This window comes from Scyliorhinus torazame, chromosome 19 (genome assembly GCF_047496885.1).
Source record: "Scyliorhinus torazame isolate Kashiwa2021f chromosome 19, sScyTor2.1, whole genome shotgun sequence".
Lineage (NCBI taxonomy): Eukaryota > Metazoa > Chordata > Chondrichthyes > Carcharhiniformes > Scyliorhinidae > Scyliorhinus > Scyliorhinus torazame.
In genome coordinates, this window is record NC_092725.1 from 84,596,631 (window position 1) to 84,621,762 (window position 25,132).

The following is a 25,132-nucleotide window of genomic DNA, read 5'->3' on the forward strand; positions in this document are numbered from 1 at the left end:
GGACCCCCTTTTATTTTTTGTAGCTTCAGAACTCAGCCAGATCAGAGAGCCATTCGTAGGCCCTGGGTGGTGCTGCCAACTTCCAACCTAGCAGAAGCCTCTGCCTGGTGTGAAGGTAGAGCTCCCTCCCATTGTTCTCGAGCCTACCCCAATAATCCTGGATCCCTTAGTCATTGTGATCGATATTCCATCCGTCCCACCTGAACTCATCACTGTTGATGCCCACATGCCCATTGTGGTCCTCACTCCTCTCCATCCCGAGGCTGCATGCATGGTCCCTACAGAGGAGATCGCCTCGCCCAGGAATGTTATAAATACCCACCTTTCTATGGCCTTTTCCCATTTTACAGGCTGCAGATGCCTCGCCTAACACTGACCATCCCATTTGCAGCCCAGTACTAAGCCAGGCAAAACCATGACCGTGCCCTGCACACCAAGTTATACTTTATCCTCATTGAGCAGACAACCTTCTCTCTTCATGGAGCTTGACTACGATGTGTAAGCCATGCATATCCCTGTAGTATGGCCTGCAAAGTTCCTGGATTGCCTTTAATCTCTCACTCCAACCTCTTGGCCCCAGACCAGGGACTGCATCGGTCGTTCCCTTAGTCCCCCCATTCCTTCTTGACTGCTGACAACACAGTGTTCTTTCCCCCCTAACCTTCTTTGGGTCTTTGCCCTTCGCCCTTTCACCTCCTTGAGTCTCTGTGCAAGCTTTACCCTCTTGTGCCATACTAATATAAGTCCCCCTCAAATTCTGCAGTCTGCATGCATCCTCTCCAATTTGTGTAGTTCTGTTCCCATTCTACCTCCTACTCTATCTGTGTTGGAGTCTTTAATGTTGGATTCCACCTTCCCCACCCTCCGTCTCCCCTCTGCCTGCCATCATTTCTCCCCCTCCTTTAATCCCACTTTTGCCTATTGTCCCCATTTCTCTTTACTCCTTTCCCCCACCCCAGTCGCAATGCCGGCCTTTGTCTAGTTCACTGCCCTACATGAGCCCCTGGGTAACACCCTCCTGAACAATGGAGGAAGCCAGTGAGGGAAGCAAGTCGACATGGCCTCCAGTGTAGTGTCTCACTGGCTTTGGTGAGAACCCAGAGCGGCATTGCTTCAGGTAGGCTTTGAATGTTGTCCCCCACCTCAAAATCAGGAGCGAGTGTGGCTGATCGATGCATGCCTCTTATTTCCAAACATGTTTCAGACCAGTCTAATTTCCTGCTGATGTAGCGCTAGATTGGGAGGGGCTACATGATTTTGGCGAGTAGCGTTTTAAATTCAAGACATGGTAATGCATGCAAATGGCATTCCCGCGATGGATCAGCGGGAAACCTGAACCCCCATTCATCGTCATAAATGTGGTGAGGGCATTCTCCCCGTGTTTATGTGGGTTTCTCCCCCACAACCCAAAGATGTGCAAGGTAGGTGGATTGGCCACGCTAAATTGCCCCTTAATTGGAAAAAATGAATTGGGTACGCTAAATTTTTTTTTTTTTAATTTAAAAAAAATAAAAATAAATGTGGTGACGGTAAAATTCCGAACTCTTTTCCTGCTGGCGGGCTTCCGATATTTGGTCTTTCTCTGAATTTTCTGGCCCTGCCCACCACGTAACCCGCCATGGGCTGGAGGGGAGTATTCTGCCTAATATTCCAGTTTTCTGACATAACTTTCATCTCCTAGCATGTCTGAAAGATTAAAGTCAGATCCTCTCTGACTTCCTTCAGTGTTCAGTGTTTTTTAAAATCCACCAATTATGCTATATAAATGTAAGTTCAACCTTCCTTCCATCCTTCCATTCCTCTCTAAATCCAGTTCAGCACTGCCTCCTTCTATGTTGGATTAAGAACATACTCATCCAGAAAAAAGTCAAAAATATGGCAGTGTAGAAAGCTTGAACCTTCTGCGCCACTTTACTTTAATCCCCATCTGTCTTTGGCTAAATAAAGCCACTCGATCTTTTTTTTGCATATTGCTAATTTATCTGCAAATCTTGTGTATTTGCTATCTAGATAAGTCTTAACATGATTGATAAACTATTTCAAGGAAAATGAAACTTAAACTCTGTAATCTTAATAAGTCTTTTGAAATTATGTCAATTTAGGAACGTATATTTTAGTGAGTGCAAATTTCATCAGATAAAAATCAACTAAAAAAAGTGTTATTTGCCTTGTATTTTGTATATGTGCTGAGCCTTTGGAACTATCTTTTCCAAATACATAAGGCTGTCATGCATAAATTTCATCTCACACCACCATTTGCCTAACAGATAAGATTTGCCATTGCTGAATGCCCATACTGCAGTAGAGTAGCATTTACTTATGATTTTCATATGTTTCAGTTAGAGCACAGAACTAGTCAAATTCCAACTTGCAGTTTACATCGTACTAACTGGGAGTTATAACTAGTAGACTAATTGAGGCTTGTAGAAAGTTTACTTATTTTGTTAACTTAATATTTTCATTGCACAAATGAACTTTCAAAAATGTAAAAATTTTAACTGCAGTTTATGTCCATCTGCTTTGTCACCTGAAAGGAAAAATATTGAAGGAAAGATTTATCTAGGGTGGTAGTGCAGAACGTGTGGTATCGCATTGGTCACCAGTTACACACACAGCCCACTGTTTGATTCAGGTTAGGGACGGCACAGTATCACAGTGGTTAGCACTGCTGCCTCCCAGCTCCAGGGACTCCGGGTTCCATTCCGGCTCGGTAACTGTCTGTGTGGAGTTTGCACTTTCTCCCAGTGTCCGCATGGGTTTTCTCCGGGTGCTCCAGTTACCTCCCACAGTCCAAAGGTGTGCAGGTTCGGTGGATTGGCCATTGAAAATTGCCCCTTAGGTGTCCAAAAGGTTAGGTGGGGATAGAGTGCAGGCAAGGCCTTAAGTAGGGTGCTCTTTCCAAGGGCTGGTGCAGGCTGAATGTCCTCCTTCTGCACTGCAAGGATTCTGTGGTTCTATGGTTCCAAGTGGGTTGAATGGAATTCAATTTTAGGCAGTGGGTATTAAAAAAAGGGGCCAATACAATATTGCCCTTTTACACTGCCACCAAAGAGAAATTACATGCCTATAAGATTTTCAAAACACCTTGGTATAGATCCATTAATATATGCTGCTTGTACCATAAGTAGAACACAAAAGGTTGGTATACAGGTACAGCAATTCGGAAAGCAGATAGCATTTTGGCCTTTACTGCAGACGATTGGAGTATAAGAATAAAGAAGTCTAGCTACAATTATACAAAGCTTTGGTGAGACTGTGGGCGAAATTCTCCATTATCGGTGGAAAGTCCGCCGCTCGGCGCAAAAAACGGCGCAAATCCCACTTGCGTCACGTCATAAAAATGGGCCGATAGTCTGCGGCCCGAAATGGGCTAGCAGCGACGTAACGGGATCCGCGCTTGCGCAGTGGTTCACGCCGTGCAGCGTCATACGCGCTGCACGGCGTGATGGCTCATAAGGCCGCGCAGCTCCCCCCCACCCGACCGGAACAGCCGACCGCAACACCCGACTTGATGGCTGGCCGTCGCTCAGCCCCGAGGTTCGAGTCACGCGATGTGGAGGCGCTCCTGGACGCGGTGGAGCAGAGGAGGGACGCCCTGTATCCCGGGCACAGCCGCAGAGTTGCCCCACGCCACAGCCGGCGTCTGTGGAGGGAGGTGGCAGAGGCCGTCACCGCTGTGGCCCTAACACCACGGACAGGCACCCAGTGCCACAAGAAGGTGAACGACCTCGTCAGAGCAGGCAGGGTGAGCCTCCCCCATATCCCCCATATCCCCCCCTCCCGATATCCCCCATATCCCCCCTCCCCCATATCCCCCCTCCCCCATATCCCCCCTCCCCCATATCCCCCATATCCCCCCTCCCCCAAATCCCCCCTCCCCCATATCCCCCCGCCCCCATATCCCCCCCTCCCCCATATCCCCCATATTCCCCCCTCCCCCATATCCCCCTCCCCATATCCCCCATATTCCCCCCTCCCCCATATCCCCCCTCCCCCATATCCCCCATATCCCCCCTCCCCCATATCCCCCATATCCCCCCCTCCCCCATATCCCCAAGTGAATCCAGCCCTAACCTTAACCTCTGCAATGCACGCGCAACCGATGGCGTGCATTCATATACCTGCCTAACACTGTTGCCTTTTACCCCTGCCACCACCACCCCCCCCCCCCCCCCCCCCCAGGAGAAGCGCGCACACAACAATAGGGAGCATGTGAGGACTGGAGGAGGGCCCGCTGATGAGAGGCCACTGACCGTACACGAGGAAAGGGTCCTGGAACTGGCTGGCGGACCTGAGGACCGGGAGGTTGCTGATGCAGAGGTCGGGGCCCCACGAGCAAGTGAGCCACCAACAGCCCGTCCCCATATCCCCCCTCCCCTATATCCCCCTCCCCCGTATCACCTGATCACTGCCTGATGTCTAACCATGCATGCTTCATTGTGTATCGCAGGACCAAACGTCCAGGCACCCATCCCCACAGATGCAGACCGCCCGCAGGATGCCCCTCGGAGACCACGGGAGACGGAGAGACCCGAACCCTCCAGCATGCGACGCCCGCAGGATGCCCCTCGGAGACCACGGGAGACGGAGAGACCCGGACCCTCCAGCATGCGACGCCCGCAGGATGCCCCTCGCACACCACGGGAGACGGAGAGACCTGGAGCAACAGGGAGACGACACCCCCGTCACGTGCGGGAGCGACCACCCAGCGATGAGGGGGGCAGCCACAGGCCCCCGTCACATCCGAGCCAGGACACCACTACCCAGGACACCACTATCCAGGACACCCCTACGCGGGACACCCCTACCCGGGACACCACTACCCGGGACAGCACTACCCGGGACAGCACTACCCAGGACACCCTTACCCGGGAAGACGAAATACCGGACAGTGACTCAGAGTGGATGGGTGGAGACGAACCCCCACCCCAAAGTGCCATGGACTCAGAGTGGGACGAAGAGCACGACACATCGCCACTGCTGTCACCAACACCCTCCACCATCGCAGAAACACTCACCTCGGTTGGGCACTTTGTGATGAGGCGTCTGCTACACTCACTGGTGCGCACAACACAGCCGTCCCGGTACAGCAGGTGGAGGTAGGAGCAGCAGAGGGACCGGGCGGTCGGAGGGCAGCCCAGGCCAAGCGAACATCTGCCGCCCAGATGGATCCCGGGTTCCTGCAGTTACCACACCCACACATAGATTCAATGCAACCACCGACACGGAGACGAGCGAATAGGGTGACGGGTGGCTTGCGGCGGCTGCGGTCGCAGGTGGAGGAGTCCACCCGCGTCCAGGAGCTGGGAGTGGTCCCGGTCATGCGTGCCACCCAGGCTGACACCGCACGGGTGGCGTCCGCGGTGGAGGCAATGGGTGCGACGGTGTCAGACATGGGGAACGGTTTGCGAGGCCTGGGGCCTTCCGTGCAGGCGGCGTCTGTGGCCCAGGAAATGGCTGCCCTCTCACAGGAGGCCATGAGCCAGTGCCAGCGCCAGATGGCAGAGGCGCTCAACGCCATAGCCCAGTCTCAGCAGGCCATGGCCCAGTTTCAGCAGGCCATGGCCCAGTCTCAGCAGGCCATAGCCCAGTCTCTGCAGGCCATGGCCCAGTCTCTGCAGGCCATGGCCCAGTCTCAGCAGGCCATCGCTGAGGGCATCGGCGCCAGTGGCCATGTGCGAGCTGGCGTCGCACTGTCGCAGACAGGGTTCGACAACCCACTGGGCTCCATGGCTGCAAACCTGCAGACCCCTGTCGATACCAGCACGGGCCTCCAGGACTGGCAGCGCCAGATGTCGGGGGCGCGTCGGATGGCCAGTCCGTTCGCATCCCCCACCCATGTAGAGGCCTGGGGGCCATCGGGCACCCCGAGGGAGGAGGAGGTGGTGTGGTCCATCCCGGCTCCCTCTGTAGGGGAGGTCCCGGTACACCGCGACACCTCGGACTCCCCCCCTTCCGTCCCAGGTGCATCGGGTGGGCAACGGGCAGGACAGGCTGGCAGCTCGCCATCCCAGTCGCCCGGGCCGCAGCCTGGCCCATCTAGGCCAGGACGCCCCAGGAAACGGCCGCCAAAGGGATCCAGTGTCAGAGGGCAGGAATCACAGGAGTCCACCTCCAGTTCTGCTGTACCGTCTGGGGAACCACGTAGACGTAGTCAAAGGGCCCGTAAGGCCAAACAATTAGACACTGAGTAAGTTGGCACGGGTGCAGGGCACAGATGAGTTTTAGGGGCTAGGGCACGTGCATGAACTCCTTTGGTTATTAAAGTCAATGTTACACCTACCGAAGCTGCCTTTGTGCTCTGTCCAAAGTGTGCGGGGGTGTCATGTACGTTGAGCGCAAGTGTGTGTGTGAGGGGTGGTCTTACCTCAGCCCCAGGTGAGTCTGCCCCCTTCCCCCTGGGCCGCCATCAACATCCCCCGGGCAGAGGACGGGACCGTGCGCTGAAGTGTCATAGCCGCATGCAGGGATGGTCCGGGTGGATGGTGGTACTGTGGCCATGGGTCAGACATAGTCCAACGATGTAGAGCCAGGAGCTCATCGGAGGCGGGTTGTCATCATTCTCCATGGCCTGCGATAGACACGCGTCCACCCGCAACTGGGTGAGCCCGGCCCGTTGTGCCGCCGGTGGATCGGCAATTGGGGGTGGGGGGGTGGTGTGCATGCGGGTGGGGTGTGTGGGGTTGGGGAGGGGGGTGAGGGTGCTGGGTGGGTGGATGGGTGGGGGGTGTGGGTGGTCGGCTGTTGTCATGGTGTGCGGTCTGTGGCCATACTACCCGATTCCCACGCCCATCTAGTCAGTGAAGCGGGCGTCTATCAGTCTGTCCCGTGCCCGCTGGGCCAGCCGGTAACGGTGGACAGCCACCCGCCTGTGTCTACCCCGTCTGCCCTGACCATTGCCCCCATCCCCCTCATCTGGGGAGGACTGGGCCTCTTCCTGCTGCTCCTCCACTCCGCCCTCCTCTGCCTGCGGCACATCGCCCCTCTGCTGGGCTATGTTGTGCAGGACGCAGCACACCACAATGATGCGGCCGACCCTATCTGACCGATACTGGAGGGCGCCCCCAGAGAGGTCCAGGCACCTGAAACGCATCTTCAGCACGCCAAAGCACCTCTCGATCACTCCCCTTGTCGCTACATGGGCATCATTGTAGCGGTTCTCCGCCTCATTGCGTGGCCTCCGTATAGGCGTCATCAGCCACGATCGCAATGGGTAGCCCCTGTCGCCCAGCAACCAGCCCCTCAGCCGGGGATGGCGTCCCTCGTACATGCCGGGGATGGATGACCGCGACAACACGAATGAGTCGTGTACACTGCCTGGGTGATGGGCGCAGACGTGCAGGATCATCATGCGGTGGTCGCAGACCACCTGTACGTTCATTGAATAGGTCCCCTTCCTATTAGTGAACACGGCCCTGTTATCTGCAGGTGGCCGCACGGCGACGTGCATCCCATCGATCGCGCCCTGGACCATGGGGAACCCGGCAACGGCAGAGAAGCCCACGGCCCGGGCATCTTGGCTGGCCCGGTCCACGGGGAAGCGGATGTAGCGGTGCGCCATGGCATAAAGGGCATCTGTCACTGCCCGGATGCACCGATGCACCGATGTCTGCGATATGCCGGACAGGTCCCCACTCGGTGCCTGGAATGACCCCGTTGCATAAAAGTTCAGGGCCACCGTAACCTTGACGGACACGGGGAGAGGGTGTCCCCCGCCAGTGCCACGCGGTGACAGGTGTGCCAGCAGGTGGCAGATGTGTGCCACGGTTTCCCGGCTCATCCGGAGTCTCCTCCTGCATTCCCGGTCCGTGAGGTCCTGGTATGACTGCCGGGGCCGGTACACACGGGGCGCCCTCGGGTGCCTCCGTTGCCGTGGGGCCGCGACGTCCTCCTCCCCCTCCTCGTCCTGTCGGTCAGGTGTCCCTCCAGCCTGGGCGGCTGCCGCCTGCCCCTCTGCGGCAGCATGCGCCGCCTCTCTGGCACGCTCCTCCTCCTCCTCCTCCTCCTCATCCAGGGCAACATAGACATGAGCGGCTGCCACCACGGCGGCCAAGATCGCTGGATGGTCTGAAAACATGACGGCCTGGTGGGGGGGAGGGGAACGACGACATGTCATCATTGCCCATATCCCCTCCTCCCCCCAGCCAGGTGGCATGGACCGCATGGGTCCAACTGTTGGAGGCTGGCACCTGGCCAGGTGGACCAACTCATTTGCCCTCCCATCACCCACCCCGGCACGGACCCCAACCCCCAACCTCCACCCCGGCATGGACCCCCCCCCCAACCTCCACCCCGGCACGGACCCCCCCAACCCCCAACCTCCACCCCGGCACGGACCCCAACCCCCAACCTCCACCCCAGCACGGACCCCCCCCAACCCCCAACCTCCACCCCGGCACGGACCCCCCCCCCAACCTCCACCCCGGCACGGACCCCCCCCCCAACCTCCACCCCGGCACGGACCCCCTCCCCAACCTCCACCCCAGCACGGACCCCCCCCCAACCCCCAACCTCCACCCCGGCACGGACCCCCCCCCCACCTCCACCCCGGCACGGACCCCCCCCCAACCCCCAACCTCCACCCCGGCATGGACCCCCCCCCAACCTCCACCCCGGCACGGACCCCCCCAACCCCCAACCTCCACCCCGGCACGGACCCCAGCCCCCAACCTCCACCCCAGCACGGACCCCCCCCCAACCCCCAACCTCCACCCCGGCACAGACCCCCCCCCCAACCTCCACCCCGGCACGGACCCCCCCCCCCAACCTCCACCCCGGCACGGACCCCCTCCCGGCACTCCCCCGGAGCCCAGCCTACTCTAACCACCCCCCCCTCCCCCCCACCCCCCGCCGCACACACACACACACAAGCCGAGACACACCTCTCCTCACGCAATCAGTCTGCGGCCACGCCATTTCCTGCCCAGAGCCAACCCCCCAGGCCGTCACTCACCTCCTCGCTGGTCGGCGTGAGCCTGGAGCACCAGGTCACGCCGATGAAAAGGAGGTTTGATTGACGTCGACGTGAACGGTCATCACGTCGACGGGACTTCGGCCCATCCGGAAGGGAGAATATCGGCAGGCCGAAAATCGGCTGCCTTGCGCAGACCGGTGACATTCTCCGCGGCAGCGGCGCCATTAACGCCCCGCCGACTTTTCTCCATTCGGAGACTTCGGCGGGGGCGGGGGCGGGATTCACGGCGGCCAACGGCCATTCTCCGACCCGGCGGGGGGTCGGAGAATGACGCCCATGATCTGGAACCTTGTATGCAGTTTTGATTTCCATATTTAAGGAAACATATATTTGCATTGGAAAGAGTACAGAAAAGGTTTGCTGGGTTGAGAAGGTTATCCAGTGATGACACACTGAGTAAATTGGGTTCGTATTCCCTGGAGTTTAGAAGAATGAGCAGAAGCATTCAGCATTATGAAGGGGCTTGACAGGGTAGACTGAGAGGTTGTTTTCCCTGGCTGGGGGATCTAGAACGAGGTGGCAGAGTTTCAGGATATGGAATCAGATTAGGAGATTAGGAGAAATCGCTTCACTCAAAGGATTTGTGAAACTTTTTTCTGCCCCAGAGTGTTATGGATGCACCATCATAATTATATTTAAGGCTGGGATAGACTGATGTCTGTTGTCTCAGGGAATCAAAGGGTATGGGAAGTGGGCAGGAAAGTGGGGTTGAAACCCAACATCAGCCATGATCACATTGACTGGTGAAGCAGTCTGCTCCTACTCCTATTTCTTATGTTCATCAGATTTGATATTTGATCCCAATTTCTTGTGATCTCCCTCCTCATTATTTTAGTGACAATTTTAAATTGATGGCCCTTCACCTCTACCTGTCCAACCAAATGAAAAGGTCTTTCTCAATTTACCCTATCAAAAATGCAACACTCAAATATCTCAAGTTTGTCATCGTAACTGTAGTTTTCTATTCCAGCGCTGTTTGTTCCCCGTAGTTTAATATCCTTTATGTAGCGGGTCAAACTTTATGGGCGGGATTCTCTCAGTCCGAGCCGGGCCGGAGAATCCACGCGACCGGTGCAAATCTTGCTATTGGCGCCAGCGTGGTTGGCACGGCGCCGGTCGGGGGCCGCTCTACGCGGCCTCCCTGCCGACTCTCGGCCCGGGATGGGTCGAGCGGCAGTTGTAAAAAAAAACGAGTCCCGCCGGCACCGTTCACACCTGCTCTCAGCCGGAGGGACCTCGGCATGGAAGGGGCGGCCTGTGGTGGGGGAGGGGGTCCGACCCCGGGGGGGGGGGGGCCCGATGTGGCCTGGCCCACGATCGGGGCCCACCGATCAGCGGGCCGGCCTCTCTGGCTGGGGGCCTCCTTTTTTTCCGCGCCAGCCCCTGTAGCTCTGCGCCATGTTACGTCGGGGCCGGCACATTGAAGGGAACCACTGTGCATGCGCACGTTGGCGCCGGTGCCACTGCGCATGCATGGGCCCCCCCGGCGCCCAGTTCACGCCAGGATCAGCAGCTGGAGCGGCATGGCCTCGCCCACAATTGGGGCCCACCGATTGGTGGGCCGGCCTCTCTGTCTCCCGGCCTCCTTTCCTCTGCGCCGGCGCCTGCACCCCTGCGCCGTGTTGGGTCGGGTCCGGCGCGGACAAGGGAGACACCGCGCATTCGCGGAAATTGCGCCGGTGGGACTGCGCATGCGCGGGTTCGCACCAGATCCACTGCACATCCCACGGCGCCAATTTCACGGCCGGATCAGCAACTGGAGTGGCGTCAACCGCTCCAGCGCCCTGCTGGCCCCCTTTAGGGACCGGAATTGCTGACGGCGTCAACACTTACCCTCAGGATCAGAGCATCCCGCCCATTTTCTTTTTAAGTGAATAATGACTGGCCACTTTCGGGGTACAATGTATTTATGGAACAGCAGCTGTTAATTTGGTTTTCTGTTTATGGAAGAAAACTCAACTTTTCAATATTATTTGATGCAAAGAAAAAAAGTCATCAGATCTAAATACAAATTGATGCTTTCCTGGAGGTATTTTGTTAAGATGTATTATTTTTATTGAATTATTTTCATAAGACCACAAGAGTTTGGAGCATAAATAGGCCATTCGGCCTATCAAGACTGCCCCGCCATTCAATGAGATCATGACCGATCTGAAATGATAATCCTCAACTCCACTTTCCCACCTTATGCCCATAACCCTTGATTCCCATACTGATTAAAAATCTGTCTAATGCAGCCTTGAACATTCCCAATGACCCAGCCTCTGTGGTAAAGAATTGCACAGATTTACTATCCTCTCAGAGCAGAACTTTCTTCTAATTTCTGTCTTAAATGGACAACTGCTTACTCTAAGATTATGCCCTCCAGGGGTTGGCATGCTGGTGCCACATGCAGTTGCTCCGCTAGCACCCCCTCCACCTCACCATTGCCACCGACCCCTCAAGCCCTTGCGCCAGGTTCACATTTTTCAAAAGGAGTACTAATCGGCGCCAGCGTGACCACTTCTTGGGGAGGCCGATGAATAACGGCAGGCCTTTGTATATGGGGTCGCTCCTGTTAATTGTTTTTTTTATTTTTATTTTTTATAAATTGAGAGTACCCAATTGATTTTTTCAATTAAGGGGCAATTTAGCGTGGCCAATCCACCTACCCCGCACATCTTTGGGTTGTGCGGTTGAGACCCACACAGACATGGGGAGAATGTGCCAACTCCACATGGACAGTAACTCGGGCTGGGATTGAACCCGGGTCTTCAACGCCATAAGGCAGCAGTGCTAACCACTGCATCATCGTGCTGCCCCGCTTATGTTAATTGTATGGAAATAATTGGTTTCTCTCCACACTATGGCGAGATCCTGATTTCGCCTCGGGAAGCTGGCAGTTGCATGGCAAACTGTTTGGTGCCTGGAACAGGTCTCAATTTTGGCCTCTCCCGCTATTCACCAGCCTCGTTTCGCTCGAGCGAGAGAGTAATGAGGCCGGAGAATTGCGTCCTATAGGTCTCAATAAAGTGACCTCACATTCTTCTAAACTCCAAGTTCAGTTTTTAACTCCTCCCCAGAAGGTAAGGTTTTATTGCATATTTACTGGGAGTCCTCTATCCCTCCATGACCATACGGCTACCTTCTATATGTGCGCTATTCATTTTTTCACAATCAACCTGACCTCTCTACCCAGCAAGCAAACAATCTTACTTCCTGCAGAGATCACTGGATAACAATTAGAAGCAAGAGCTAATACAAGTCATTTTCTCTCTATTCTTAGTACAGTAATTGTGGGGAGACGGTGACCTAGTGGTATTGTCACTGGAATAGTAAACCAGAGCCCCAGAGTAATGCTCTTGGGACCCAGGTTCAATCCCACCACTGCAGATGGTCACATTTGAATTCAATAAATCTAAAATTAAAAGTCTAATGCTCAAACCATTGTTGATTGTTGTAAAAACCCATCTGGCTCACCAATGTCCTTTAGGGAAGGAGATCTGCCGTCCTTACCCGGTCTGGCCTACATGTGACTCCAGACCCACAGCAATGTGGTTGACTCTTAACTGCCCCCTGGGATGGGCAATAAAAGCTGGCGCATCCAGCGATGTCCACATCCCATGGACGAATAAAAAAAAAACACCAAAATCAATTGCAACTTCCCTGGCTGATGTCAACTTACTCATCAGGAACAAGCAGAGACAGTAGATTAAACCTGGAGCTTTACATGACCCAATGGCTGCGTAATTGGACTCTAAAGTGCCGCTGCAGTTGATGCTACAGGAGTTTGGAAGTGACTTCCGGTTGCGGCTATGCGGAGCTAAGTCGCACATTCGGCAGCTCCCGCAAACAACGGACTTTTGGGCTCTTTTCAGGGCCCCCAATGGAATTTTTCCGACGTTTCCCACGGTGGGAAGGAGAGTACAATAGTTCCCCGACAGTATATGGCTTTTACCAGGAGCAGGGCGACTAAAGGAGTGGTGGTGGACCCGAAGAAGGTGCAAGGGAAGAAGGACAAAATGGCGGCGGGCGGGGACCAGGCAGCGTGGATGCAGTGGGCGCAGGAGCAACAGGAGGTTATCAAGCGCTGCTTCAGGGCGATTAAAGCGGACCTGCTTGAGCCGATGAAGGCGTCTATCGATGAGCTGCTGGAGACACAGACGGCCCGGGGGTGGCGTTATGTGAGGCCCGACAAAAGATCTCCGACAACGAGGACGAGATCTTAGGCCAGGCGGTAAAGGTGGAAGCGCATGAGGCGCTCCACAAGAAATGACAGGAGCGGTTCGAGGAGATGGAGAATCGGTCGAGGCGAAGAATTTGCGGATTCTGGGCCTCCCGGAGGGGCTGGAGGGGCCTGACATGGGGGCCTATGTGGTCACCATGTTGAACTCGCTGATGGGAGCGGGGTCCTTCCAGGGGCCCCTGGAGCTGGAAGGGGCCTACAGAGTGCTGGCGAGGAGGCCCAAGGCTTACGAGCCTCCGCGGGCGGTGCTGGTGCGGTTTCATCGGTTCACTGATCGGGAGTGTGTGCTCAGGTGTGCCAAGAAGGAGAGGAGCAGCAGGTGGGAGAACGCGGGGGTTCGAATATACCAGGACTGGAGTGCGGAGGTGGCAAAGAGGAGGGCCGGGTACAATCGAGCGAAGGCGGTGCTGCACAGGAAGGGGGTGAAGTAAGGCATGTTGCAGCCGGCGTGACTGTGGGTCACCTACAAGGACCGGCACCATTATTTTAAGTCTCCGGAGGAGGCGTGGGTCTTTGTTCAGGCCGAGAAGTTGGACACAGATTGAGGGTCGGGATGGGCGTTTGGGGATTGCGGTTGATATGTTACTTTTTGAGTCCTCTGCTCTTGTTTTCTTTTTTCTTTCTGGTTCGGTGAGGGTGGTTAGGGGGGGTTTGGCACTGTTTGGGTTGGGTTGGTCGGGGGGGCTCTTGGAGGGGGCTAAGCAAATGGAACAGGGGTGGATGGCCGGCAGTGAGATGGGGGAGGGGGAGGCCCGAGTCGGGGGTGAGGGGACTGGGCCTGTAAAAGGAGCTGCGTCAGAGGTGGTGGGGCCGGGCAGGTGGAAAGCGCGGGCTTTTTCCCGCGCTGAAGACTGGAGGGGGCGGGGCCGGGGCGGGGAAGCGAGGGTTGTATCCCGCGTTTGGCATGGAAGGGGAGGTGGGGAGCCTGCGGATGGGGAATGGAAGAGGAGGGTGTGCCACACAATGGGAGGAGTCGAAGGAGAGGCGGGAGTGGCCGGGGTCAGCAGGAGTCAGCTGACTTGCGGAAGTGCAAGGGGGGGAGTAAAGCAGCTAGGATGGGTCCTGGCCGGGGGGGGAATCGAGTTGCTGCTGCTATGGTCAAGGGGGAGCTGGAGCAAGTGGGGGGGGGTCGAGACGGGGGTCTGCCGCCGTGGGGAACGGGCGTGGGGTGCGGGCACGTGGCTGGCCGAGGAGGGGTTATGGCTAGTCGGCGGGGGAGGGGGGCGGGTAGCCCCCTGATCCGGCTGATAACCTGGAATGTAAGGGGACTGAACGGGTAGGTCAAGCGGGCCCGCGTGTTCGCACACCTGAAGGGGCTGAAGGCAGATGTGGTTATGCTCCAGGAGACACACCTGAAGGTGGCAGACCAGGTAAGACTGAGGAAAGGGTGGGTAAGTCAGGTGTTTCATTCGGGGCTGGATGCCAAAAATCGAGGGGTGGCGATCTTGGTGGGAAAGAAGGTGTCATTCGAGGCGTTGAGCATTGTGGCAGACAATGGCGGTAGGTACGTAATGGTAAGTGGTAAGCTGCAAGGAGAGAGGGTAGTACTGGTCAATGTGTATGCCCCGAACTGGGACGATGCGGGTTTTATGCGCCGCATGTTGGGTCGGATCCCAGACTTGGAAGTGGGGGTCTGTTAACGGGGGGAGACTTTAACACGGTGTTGTATCAGCCACTGGATCGCTCCAGGTCTAGGACGGGTAGGAAGCCGGCGGCGGCTAAGCTGCTGAGGGGATTTATGGACCAGATGGGAGGGGTGGACCCTTGGAGATTTGCAAGGCCGGGGGCTAGGGAATTTTCATTCTTCTCACATGTCCATAAGGCTTATTCCCAGATCGACTTTTTTACTTTGAGCAGGGCGCTGATAGCGAGAGTAGAGGATACCGAGTACTCTGCGATAGGCTTTTTGGGTCACGCCCCGCATTGGGTCGACTTAGAGCTGGGGGAGGAGAGGGACCAGCGCCCGTTGTGGCGCTTGGAGGTGGGGCTGTTGGCAGACGAGAAGGTGAGTGAGCGGGTCCGAGGAAGCATAGAGAGGTACCTGGAGGCGAACGATAACGGGGAGGTCCGAGTGGGGATGGTATGGGAGGCGCTGAAGGCGGTGGTTAGGGAAGAGCTGATCTCCATTAGGGCCCACAAGGAGAGGAGGGAGGAGAGGGAGAGGGAGAGGCTGGTGGGGGAGATGGTGAGGGTAGACCGGAGGTATGCGGAGGTGCCTGAGGAAGGATTGTTGAGGAAGAGGCGCAGCCTCCAGGCCGAATTTGACCTGGTGACCACCAGGAAGGTGGAGGCACAGTGGAGGAAGGCACAGGGGGCGATTTCCGAGTATGGGGAAAAGGCAAGCTGGATGCTGGCGCATCAGCTTCGGACGCGGGACTCAGCTAGGGAGATCGGGGGAGTTAAGGGTAGGAGGGAGTGTGGTGCGGAGTGGGGTTGGCATCAATTGGGTCTTCAGGGACTTTTATGAGGAATTGTATCGGTCCGAGCCCCCACTGGAGGAGGGATGACATTGTTCCACCCTGTTGTTTAATAAGTTATAGGTGGTATTTTTACACTGATACAATCTGATTTTAACTATACTGTTGCATATGTTTCATTTTTTAAGGATTCCTGTTTTGTTTTTAAAGATTTTGTTCCAGTTACATTTATGCTACCGGCAGATTATAACATGTTTGTGGAAGAATTTAGGAAAAATCCAAACAGCACCTGGATCATGAAACCCTGTGGAAAGGCTCAGGGAAAGGGGATTTTTCTTATCAATAAGCTCTCACAAATCAAGAAATGGTCTCGTGATAACAAAGGCCCTAAGTAAGTATTGAAATAAATGGTCCACGTTAACTCTGTGAAAGTAAATCAGCTCCATGGGGACTTGGCGGGAGATTTCATGGTGTTTATTTAAATATTTTAAAATATGACACAGTGGGTTTGGTGTGTTGCAATTTCAGGAGCTATGCTTGCAACATAGAGGTAACTGAACATGATTTTTAGGATGTACCTGTTGCCAGTAACAGCTGAGACTGAGACTGGTGGAAGTGAGGAATATTTGAGCCTGGAGTGCTTTTTCCCATTTACAATGTGAGAGTTGTCACAGACCATGTGGAACTATGCAACTTCAAAATGAGAGGAACAGTGGACCAGACCAGGTATGGGACGTTCAATGGACAAATATTTACTGCTATTATAACGGAGGAGAAACAACAGCAGGATAAGGGAAAGAGGAGTCAAACTTCACATGGAAATCACGTGCCCCTCAATATTTTACGCTCTTCATCCCCCCCACACCCCTCCACTCTCTGCCAAGGAATTTACACAGGTCCAAGGAAGACTTAGTGAGGAGCTCTGTGTTTGAAGAATACATTTTACTAAAGACACAATAGCGTAACTGAACAGCTACTTCACAAAGACTTGTGTTCACAGTTTTCTGAATGTACTGCTGAAGACCAAAGCCATTGTCCTTGTTCTTTGCCTCTTACATTTCCCTTCAATTCCCGCTACAAAAGCTGTTTGGAGCTGTTGATGGTTATTTTCCCTGCCACACCACACTGTACCATGCACCATTGCCCACCTAAAAGGAAATTAAAAAGAAAACAGAGAGAACAGAAGAAAATGGAGCATACTAAATCGAAGACTCATCAACAAGTGGAAATTGTTTCTCCCTATTTACCGTATCAATTACCGTATGTTCCTCGGCCGCAGAAAAATACTTTTCACTGTACTTCGGTACATGTAACAATAAATCAAATCAAATCAAATAAACACTAATAGCTTAAAACATCTCTGTCAAACCATCCACGAACAATCTTCTTTCTTGTAATGAAGAAGGTCCCATGTTCTCTATTATTTCCCCATAACGGAAGGCTCTCAGCCCTGATATCAGTTTAGTGGATCTCTTTCAGTGTCTCCCCATGGCTTTGACATTCTTCCTCAATTAAGGAACTCAAAATGGGACTCAATTGCCCTGATGTCCCTTTCCATTGCCCAGATGTTAGACAGGCTGGGTCATTGGTGTGACTCAGTCGCATTCTAGTATAGGATTTTCCACCTGGAAATAGTGGCAAGAACACAAGTACTTTAAAAGCTAGCAGTGGACGAAAAGCAGCAACAAAGCCCAAAGGTTTACCGGATTCCTGTAAAGAAAAGTCAGACTTATTTTTTAGAGCTTCTTCACCTTGCTTACTCTTCACCTCCACATGCTGCTAAATGCGAGATCCAATGTCCTTCAGTGCCATTATTGATTTTCATTTCTTTTGCAGTTTTGTGACTACCCCTTGCAAGGAAACGTATGTCATCTCCCTCTACATAGACAGTCCATTATTAATTGGTGGGAAGAAGTTTGACCTCCGATTCTATGTGCTAGTAACTTCAATTCGTCCATTAAAATGTTACATGTAAGTTAAATCCATTTCAAACTTCAACCACTTTATTTTCAGATAATGATACTGCAGCTTATTAAATTTGATCCATGGATGCAACTGCACTGGACGCATCTTTCAAACGCATACAAACATTCATTGGAAGTTTATTTCATAAAACCTGTTGCAAATACTGAGCTACTGACATCTGACAATGCAAAATGGAAGTAGTCGTGGGTATGGAAACTGTGAGGTTGATTTTAATCCCCTCCCCAACTAGTGGGAATGGTGAATGAAAGAGCTAATGTCTAACAGCTTGACCAAGGCAGTGGTCCATGGATAGGACGGGAGAGGCCAAGATATGTTTGAAAATGTCACTCTTATGCGGGATCCTTGTAAACCAGAAGGGGCCAGAGTGCTTCCTGGACCCAGTAAGGGTCCTTGGCCATTGGAGCGAGATGACAGTATCAGAATGTAACTTTAGCTTTCCGTTATAAACTGCAGCCATGTGTTTTTTGCATGTTTTCAAAGTGACTAATACCTAAAATCGCAAGGGTGCAAGATGGAATTTTTTTCATGTGTGATACCAAAGTCTTTATTTGTCCGCTAGTTTGTGCATCGAAAATACATACTTTAAAAATCTTTTTTCTAGGTATAAACTGGGCTTTTGCCGTTTCTGCACTGTCAAATACACTCCAAGTAATAATGAACTAGACAACATGTTTGTGCATCTTACAAATGTTGCCATACAGAAACATGGGGTAAGACCTGTTTGGAATGAAATCAATCACAATGCTAGTCCTCTAAGAGAATTCTGGGTCATCTATGCAGAAGATCAATCCTCAAAATCCCAGTAGACGACCTGCAGTTCTTTGGAAAAAGTTTTAATTGTTTTTTCTGGTAACTTTTGTGCTCACAAAAGGATTATGTTTACATTACTTTTTCCTGATGAATCAGACTGCATGAAGAAGATGAAACATAAAATTCTCTTAATTTATTCTTTAATCACAATCTGAAAAGACCATCCCTGCTTAGTGAATGTTTTGTTTTCCATACCTTCATTATTGGACACAATTACAAATTTGATGTCAATTAGTGGCAAATTATGGGGAATTTTGTGAACTTCATATTCGTTGCAAGCAATTTGTAATTTTTGGATTGAATTTTCACATCGATGGAGAGGGTTCTGGTTTAGCCAGAATGACACTGGATGCCCAAATCAGAAAGTCAAGCCCCTGAACCCAGCCACCACCATTTTTGCAAGGACAGGTTGTACTTTGCACATCCATGGTTCATGGAGGCAACTGCACATGTTGAAGTGCAGCTGCCACTAGTCAGATCCAATTTTCGTTAGTGGGATGTCAAAAATACAACTTGTGCACTTTGGACCAATCAGGAGAAGGTCTAAAGTTAGCGGAGTTCTTTGGAGAGGTACAGAATCTTTTTGAAGAGGTATGGTAGCCTTTTGGATATAATCCCAAACATCTTTGGGAAAGGTAAGATGTCCTTTTGGAGAGATAAGATGCTTTTTGGAGAGGTCAAGTGCCCTTTGGCATTGTTAAAAGTAGGCATGCATGTGCATAGAAAATGGATAAACTCATTAAAAACTATCAAATAAGCTGTCAAGGCATTTGAATCCTCTTCCCTTTAAATATTTGAAAAGATTTTTTAAAATATTTTTATTCTCCTTTTTCACATTTTCTCCCAAATTTCCACCAACAATAAACAATAATCAGTAACGAATATAATGTCAATCCCCATATCAATAACAATGATCCCATCCTCCCACCAAACCCCAAACATTAGCCCGCATGTTTAAATATTTGAAAAGTTGTCTGCAAGTCTTAAAAAATCAGTGTTTGCCATTGCACTCCGGCTGTTCATATAAACCGATCATTATAGGATTAGTGGTGCATGACTGATTTCACAATTTATTTATCTCACTATGGAGTGCCTGTCAGTTCATAGTTTGATTCTCAGTTCATAGGGTATCTGTCAGTTCACAGTTTGATTGACAGCTCCAAGTAGTTATAATGCTTGTTGTTATAAGAGATTAAGTGGTTGAAGGAATTTAAATGTAGTGAATGGGTTTTTAATCAGTGAGAGATTTTTGTAAACAGTGAACTAATTGACACTTAATTCTATTTCCTCTCAGCATGGGTCCTGAAGTCTGCCCATGGTGGATATTGGGTAGGTTGACATGGGAAGTACAAGGTAAAGTGGCGGTGGATGGGGGACATAGATTGGCATCAGTTGGCACTAAGTTGGCATTAGGGCCATAAAAGGCCATGAGGGTTGGGTGGAGGGCATGATGTGGGTGTTGGAGTGAGGATCAGAGAGCTGTTTTTTTTTTAAAAATTGTTTTCTTTTGTAGCCGGGTCAGAGTGCTGGATAATCGAGTCTGGCTTTTTGCCTAGTCCACCGCTGCACCTTGCAGCCTCTGTTTCTGGGGTTGTCAGAAACATTACACTAATGAAAATCACAACTTCCAGGGCAGCTTTTCAGGAGCTGGTTTTGCAAAGCTGGCAATGGTCCTGACTCACTGCTGACTGGGATTGCAGTTTTGGGCCTTAGTATGAGCAACAACAAAAAACTTTTCAAATATTCCTTTGTTCTATTTTAAAAGGATGACTACAATCCTATTCATGGTGGAAAGTGGAGTGTGGCAAATTTGAAACTCCACCTGGAGAGCACACGAGGAAAGACGGTCACTGATAGGCTGTTTGATGAAATCTACTGGATGATTGTACAATCACTCAGAGCTGCAGCTGTGAGTATAGCTTTGATATTTAGTGAGTATCCAGAAGAGGAAAAGGTGTAAAGAAATTGACAAGGACATTGGTATGTAACCAACTCGGGGGAGAATTTTAACCTCCAAAGAATGGGTGGGTTTGAGCCAGGTTGGGTGTGGATATTTAAAATGTCAATCTTGAACTCAATCTACCTCCAACTTTAGATTTAATTGGAGGCAAGACACGTGTGGACAATCATGCCATGGTGCATGTGTTGTAGATACACCCACAGTGCTGTTAGGGAAGACGTTCCAAATTTTTGACCCAGTGACACTGAAGGATCAGTGAAATATTTGCAAGAAGGATGGTGAGTGACCTGAAGGGGAACTTGCAGGTAGTGGTGTTCCCATGCATTTTCTGCTAATTGTTGTCCTAGGTGCCAGAGGACGTGGGTCAGAGGAGGCGTGGCAAGTTGCTACAGTACACCTTGGCCATATTGCTTGTGGAGGGAGAAAATGTTCAAGGTGGTTGATGGGGGGCCGATTAAGCAGGCTGTATTGTCCTAGGTGGTGTTCAAGCTCTTGAACATTCCTGGAGCTACACTCATCCAAACAAGTGGAAAGTATTCTGTCATACTCTTCACTTGTGCTTTGTCGATAGACAGGCTTTAGGGTGACAGGAGGCAAGTTACTCACTGCAGAATTCCCAGCCTCTCTTCTGCAGTTGAGGCCAGGGGCGGGATTCTCCGTCCCACCAGCCCCGTGTTCCAGCGCAACGCGCCCCCACCGGCAGCGGGATTCTCCGTTCCCGCAGCTGGCCAATGGGGTCTCCCATTGGGGCCATCCACGCCATCAGGAAACTCGCGAGCATGGGCATGCTGCCAGCGAAGCAGAGGATCCCGTCAACAGAGAATCCCACATCAGGTACTTCTATGGCTAGTTTTCCCCTTGATTCCCATTGACTTCCATTTCCCTTTATGCTGCACTCGGTCAAATGCTGCCTTACTGTCACGAGCAGTCACTCTCAACCTATCTCTTGACTGCAGCCTTTTTGTCCATGTTTGGTACAAGGCTGTAATGAGCCGAGAGTCAAGTGGCCCTGGTAGAGTGTCGGTGAGCAGGCGCTTACTGTGTTGGTACTCCGTGATAGTACTGTCAAAGATACCTGATGATCGAGAATAGACTGACGAGATGTAATTGGCTCCTTTGGATTTGGCCTGCTTTTTGTGGACAGTACAGAAAACATTTCACAATGCCAGGTAGATGTTAATGTTGTAGCTGAACTGGAATAGCTTAGTCAGAGGTACGGCTAGTTCTGGAGCCTTAGGGCTCAGGTTAGAACTGCTACTGGGATAATGTCAGAGTCCATGGGCGCAATTCTCCCATCGGGAGACTAAGTCCCGACGGCGGAGTCAAAACCGGAGTATTTCACTCCGGCGTCGGAGGCTGCTCCCAGACCCCTATTCTCCCGCCCCCGGGGGGCTAGGAGCGGCGCCGCGTCATTTACGCGTGCCGGGCCTTGGCGGCGTGTAAAAGTGGCGCCGTGCAAATGCCGCGAACGGCACCGCGTAAATGACGTCACCCGCGCATGCGCGGTTGCCGTCCTCCCCGCAGCCGCCCCGCAAGAAGATGTCGGATGGATCTTGCAGGGCGGCGGAGGAAAGGAGGTCCTCCTTCAGGGAGGCCGGCCCGCCGATTGGTGGGCACTGATCGTGGGCCAGACCCCTTTTGAGTGGACCCCCCGGTGCAGGAACCCCCCTCCCACCCCCACAGGCCGCCCCCCCCCCCCCCAGCGTTCCCGCGCTGTTCCCGCTGGCAGCGACCAGGTGTGGATGGCGCCGGCGGGAACCTGTCGTGTTGGGCAGGCCACTTGGCTCATCCGGGCCGGAGAATCGCCGCTCGCCCGTTACAAACGGCAAACCGCGATTTTCCCAGCGGCCAGCCGTGATTTCCGCCTCGCCGGTTTGGGGGGGCGGTGGGAGAATCGCATGCGGACGTAGGGGCGGAGTGGCAGGACTCACCCGGCGTGGGAGGGGATACAATAGCCTTTGCTGTATCTAGTGCTTTTAGTCATTTCATTTTTTTTTCCAATTTAGGAGCAATTTAGCGTGGCCAATTCACTTACCCTGCACATCTTTGGGTTGTGGGGGTGAGGCCCACGCAGACACGGAGGGAATGTGCAAACTCCACATGGACAGTGTGTCCCGGGGCCGGGATCAAACCTGGGTCCTTGCCGCCATGAGGCAGCAGTGCTAAAGCCACCGTGCCGCCCTGTTCATACCTGTATTAACATTCATGCAGATTATAACATTTTACCTGAGATTATTATTACTTTTGTTTTTCAGCCAGTGATGATCAATGACAAACACTGCTTTGAATGTTATGGCTATGACATTATCATTGATAGCAAACTGAAGCCGTGGCTTATTGAGGTAAAAAACACTGAATAACTGAAGATTGCTATTGATACAATTCAGTGATTTATAACTACTCATTAACAGCTTAGTGGCCTCTGAAGCCTTTTAGCAGCCAGATCATCTAATTACCAGGAGAACGATGGGTGACCTGCATTATTGTGTTTGCATATTGGACATTCACTGAGGAAAGGTCGTGCCGGTAAGCCATCTATTTTGGTTACCAGCGCCACGAGCTGTCCGATTGCTCCAACTGGCTGCCTTTTAAAAGGGTTTGAAAACAATGCTGCTGCCAGGATTTTAAAGGAAGTCCATGACAGGACATGACACTGCTTCTGTATACTGGCTTTATTCAGCTATTTCATCTTTTCCTTTTTTTTAATCTTTCCAATTAAGGGGCAATTTAGCGTGGCCAATTCCCTACCTTGCACATTTTTGGGTTGTGGGGGTGAAACCCACACAGCCACGGGGAGAATGTGCAAACTCCACACGGAGAGTGACCCGGGATTGAACCCGAGTCCACAGCGGCGTGAGGCAGCAGTGCTAACTACTGCACCACCATGCCGCCCTTCTCAAAGAAATGTTAAATGAGTTTCCCTCTGTCTGTTAGATGGATGTAAACGATCATGCAGGGAGTTTGTCAAGAGCCTTTTTTTGGTGTGTTAGGAGAGGGTGTTAGCTGTCCCTTGGGGTCTACATTAGCAGAATGAGCATAGAATCAGCTGAGACGCTGAGGTCATGATTTGCCCATTCTGCATGCTTCCAGTGCATGTGTGGTACACCCATGCTAATGCCCCGTCAATCAGTGAGTGCCATGCAGCTAGAAGTATTCGGCCACCATTATATTTCTTTGGGGCTTCCACAGCAGCTGCACTGGTGGTGCAGTGGAGCCAATTTAGCAGCTCACATGGCCATTTTGGACATCATTGCGCATAAAGAATAGGAAGCAAAATATGGGGTTGATGCACAATCAATGACTACTAAAGCGAGGTTGTAGTCCAACTGAAGGCTTTAATAAGCTAGATGTTTCCCCCAGCAGCTCAGGTACAGAATGAAGACTGCTGGGGCGGCACGGGTTCTTAAACCCCGCCTAGCAGGGCGGAGCTATCGTACATTCTAACCAATAGAAAGCATACAGTTTCCACCAATGGTGCTTTAGCCTATCAGGTACCGTAATACCTATAATACCACATTCACCCCCTGTTAATAAAGAGTCCGGCGGGGTGGTGGCCCTGGTCGTCCTTTGTGATCGTCGGAGCGTGGCTTCGATCTTCATGGCAGCTTCAGCACCCCTAGACGGTGGGGAAAACGGTTGACCTGGGAAGGGAGTGCCTGCGGGGGGTGTCGGTGGGTGGGGGGGCCTAGACGGGGCCGGTGGAAGGACCGATCCTCCTGTAAGGTGCTGCGGTGGAGAAGAGGGTGGGACTGGTGGCTGGGATGTGCATGGGGTTCCGGCGGGCGCCAGGTCCCGTAGGGAGACTGTATCTTGTCGGCCGTCGGGGTACACCACGTAGGCGTACTGGGGGCTAGCATGGAGCAGATGGACCCTCTCGACCAACGGGTCCGACTTGTGGGCCCGCATGTGTTTTCGGAGCAGGATGGGTCCGGGTGCTGCCAGCCAGGTCGGGAGCAAGGTCCCAGAGGAGGACTTCCTTGGGAAGACAACGAGACGTTTGTGGGGTATCTGATTGGTGGTCGTACAAAGCAGTGACCGGATGGAGTGGAGGGCATCCGGGAGGACTTCTTGCCAGCGGGAGACTGGGAGGTTCCTGGACCGTAGGGCCAGTAGGACGGTCTTCCAGATCGTTCCGTTCTCCTTATCTACCTGTCCGTTATCCCGGGAGTTGTAACTGGTCGTCCTGCTCGAGGCGATGCCCTTGCTGAGCAGGAATTGACGCAGTTCGTCGCTCATAAAGGAGGACCCCCTATCACTGTGTATGTAAGCGGGGAACCCGAACAGTGCGAAGATGTTATGGAGGGCCTTGATGACGGTGGTTACGGTCATGTCGGGGCAGGGGATGGCGAATGGGAAACGGGAGTACTCGTCAATCACATTCAGGAAGTACGTGTTGCGGTCGGTGGAGGGGAGGGGGCCTTTGAAGTCCATGCTGAGGCGTTCAAAGGGATGGGAAGCCTTTATCAGGTGCGCTTTCTCTGGTCGGTAGAAGTGCGGTTTGCACTCCGCGCAGATTTGGCAGTCCCTGGTGGCTGTCCTGACCTTGTCGATGGAGTAGGGCAGGTTGCGGGTCTTGACAAAAGGGAAAAAGCGAGTGATTCCCAGGTGGCAGAGGTCCTCGTGGAGGGCTCGGAGGCGGTCTACTTGTGCGGTGGCACATGTGCCGCGGGACAGGTCGTCAGGAGGCTCGTTTAGCTTCCCGGGACGATACAAGATCTCATAGTTGTAGGTGGAGAGTTCGATCCTCCACTGCAAGATCT

The 25,132-nt window shown here is 52.7% G+C and overlaps 1 protein-coding gene across 3 annotated transcripts in view; it reads left to right on the forward strand.

The window, feature by feature from the left end:
- LOC140396267 (polyglutamylase complex subunit TTLL1-like) overlaps positions 1–25,132 on the forward strand; it is a 120,543-nt gene that overhangs the window by 69,915 nt on the left and 25,496 nt on the right. For all 3 annotated transcript variants that reach the window (XM_072484645.1, XM_072484647.1, XM_072484646.1), the window contains 5 exons: positions 15,827–16,007; positions 17,453–17,587; positions 18,204–18,312; positions 20,178–20,321; positions 22,628–22,714. In XM_072484645.1, coding sequence (XP_072340746.1) covers positions 15,827–16,007; positions 17,453–17,587; positions 18,204–18,312; positions 20,178–20,321; positions 22,628–22,714 — 656 coding nt within the window. The remainder of the gene's footprint in view (positions 1–15,826; positions 16,008–17,452; positions 17,588–18,203; positions 18,313–20,177; positions 20,322–22,627; positions 22,715–25,132) is intronic.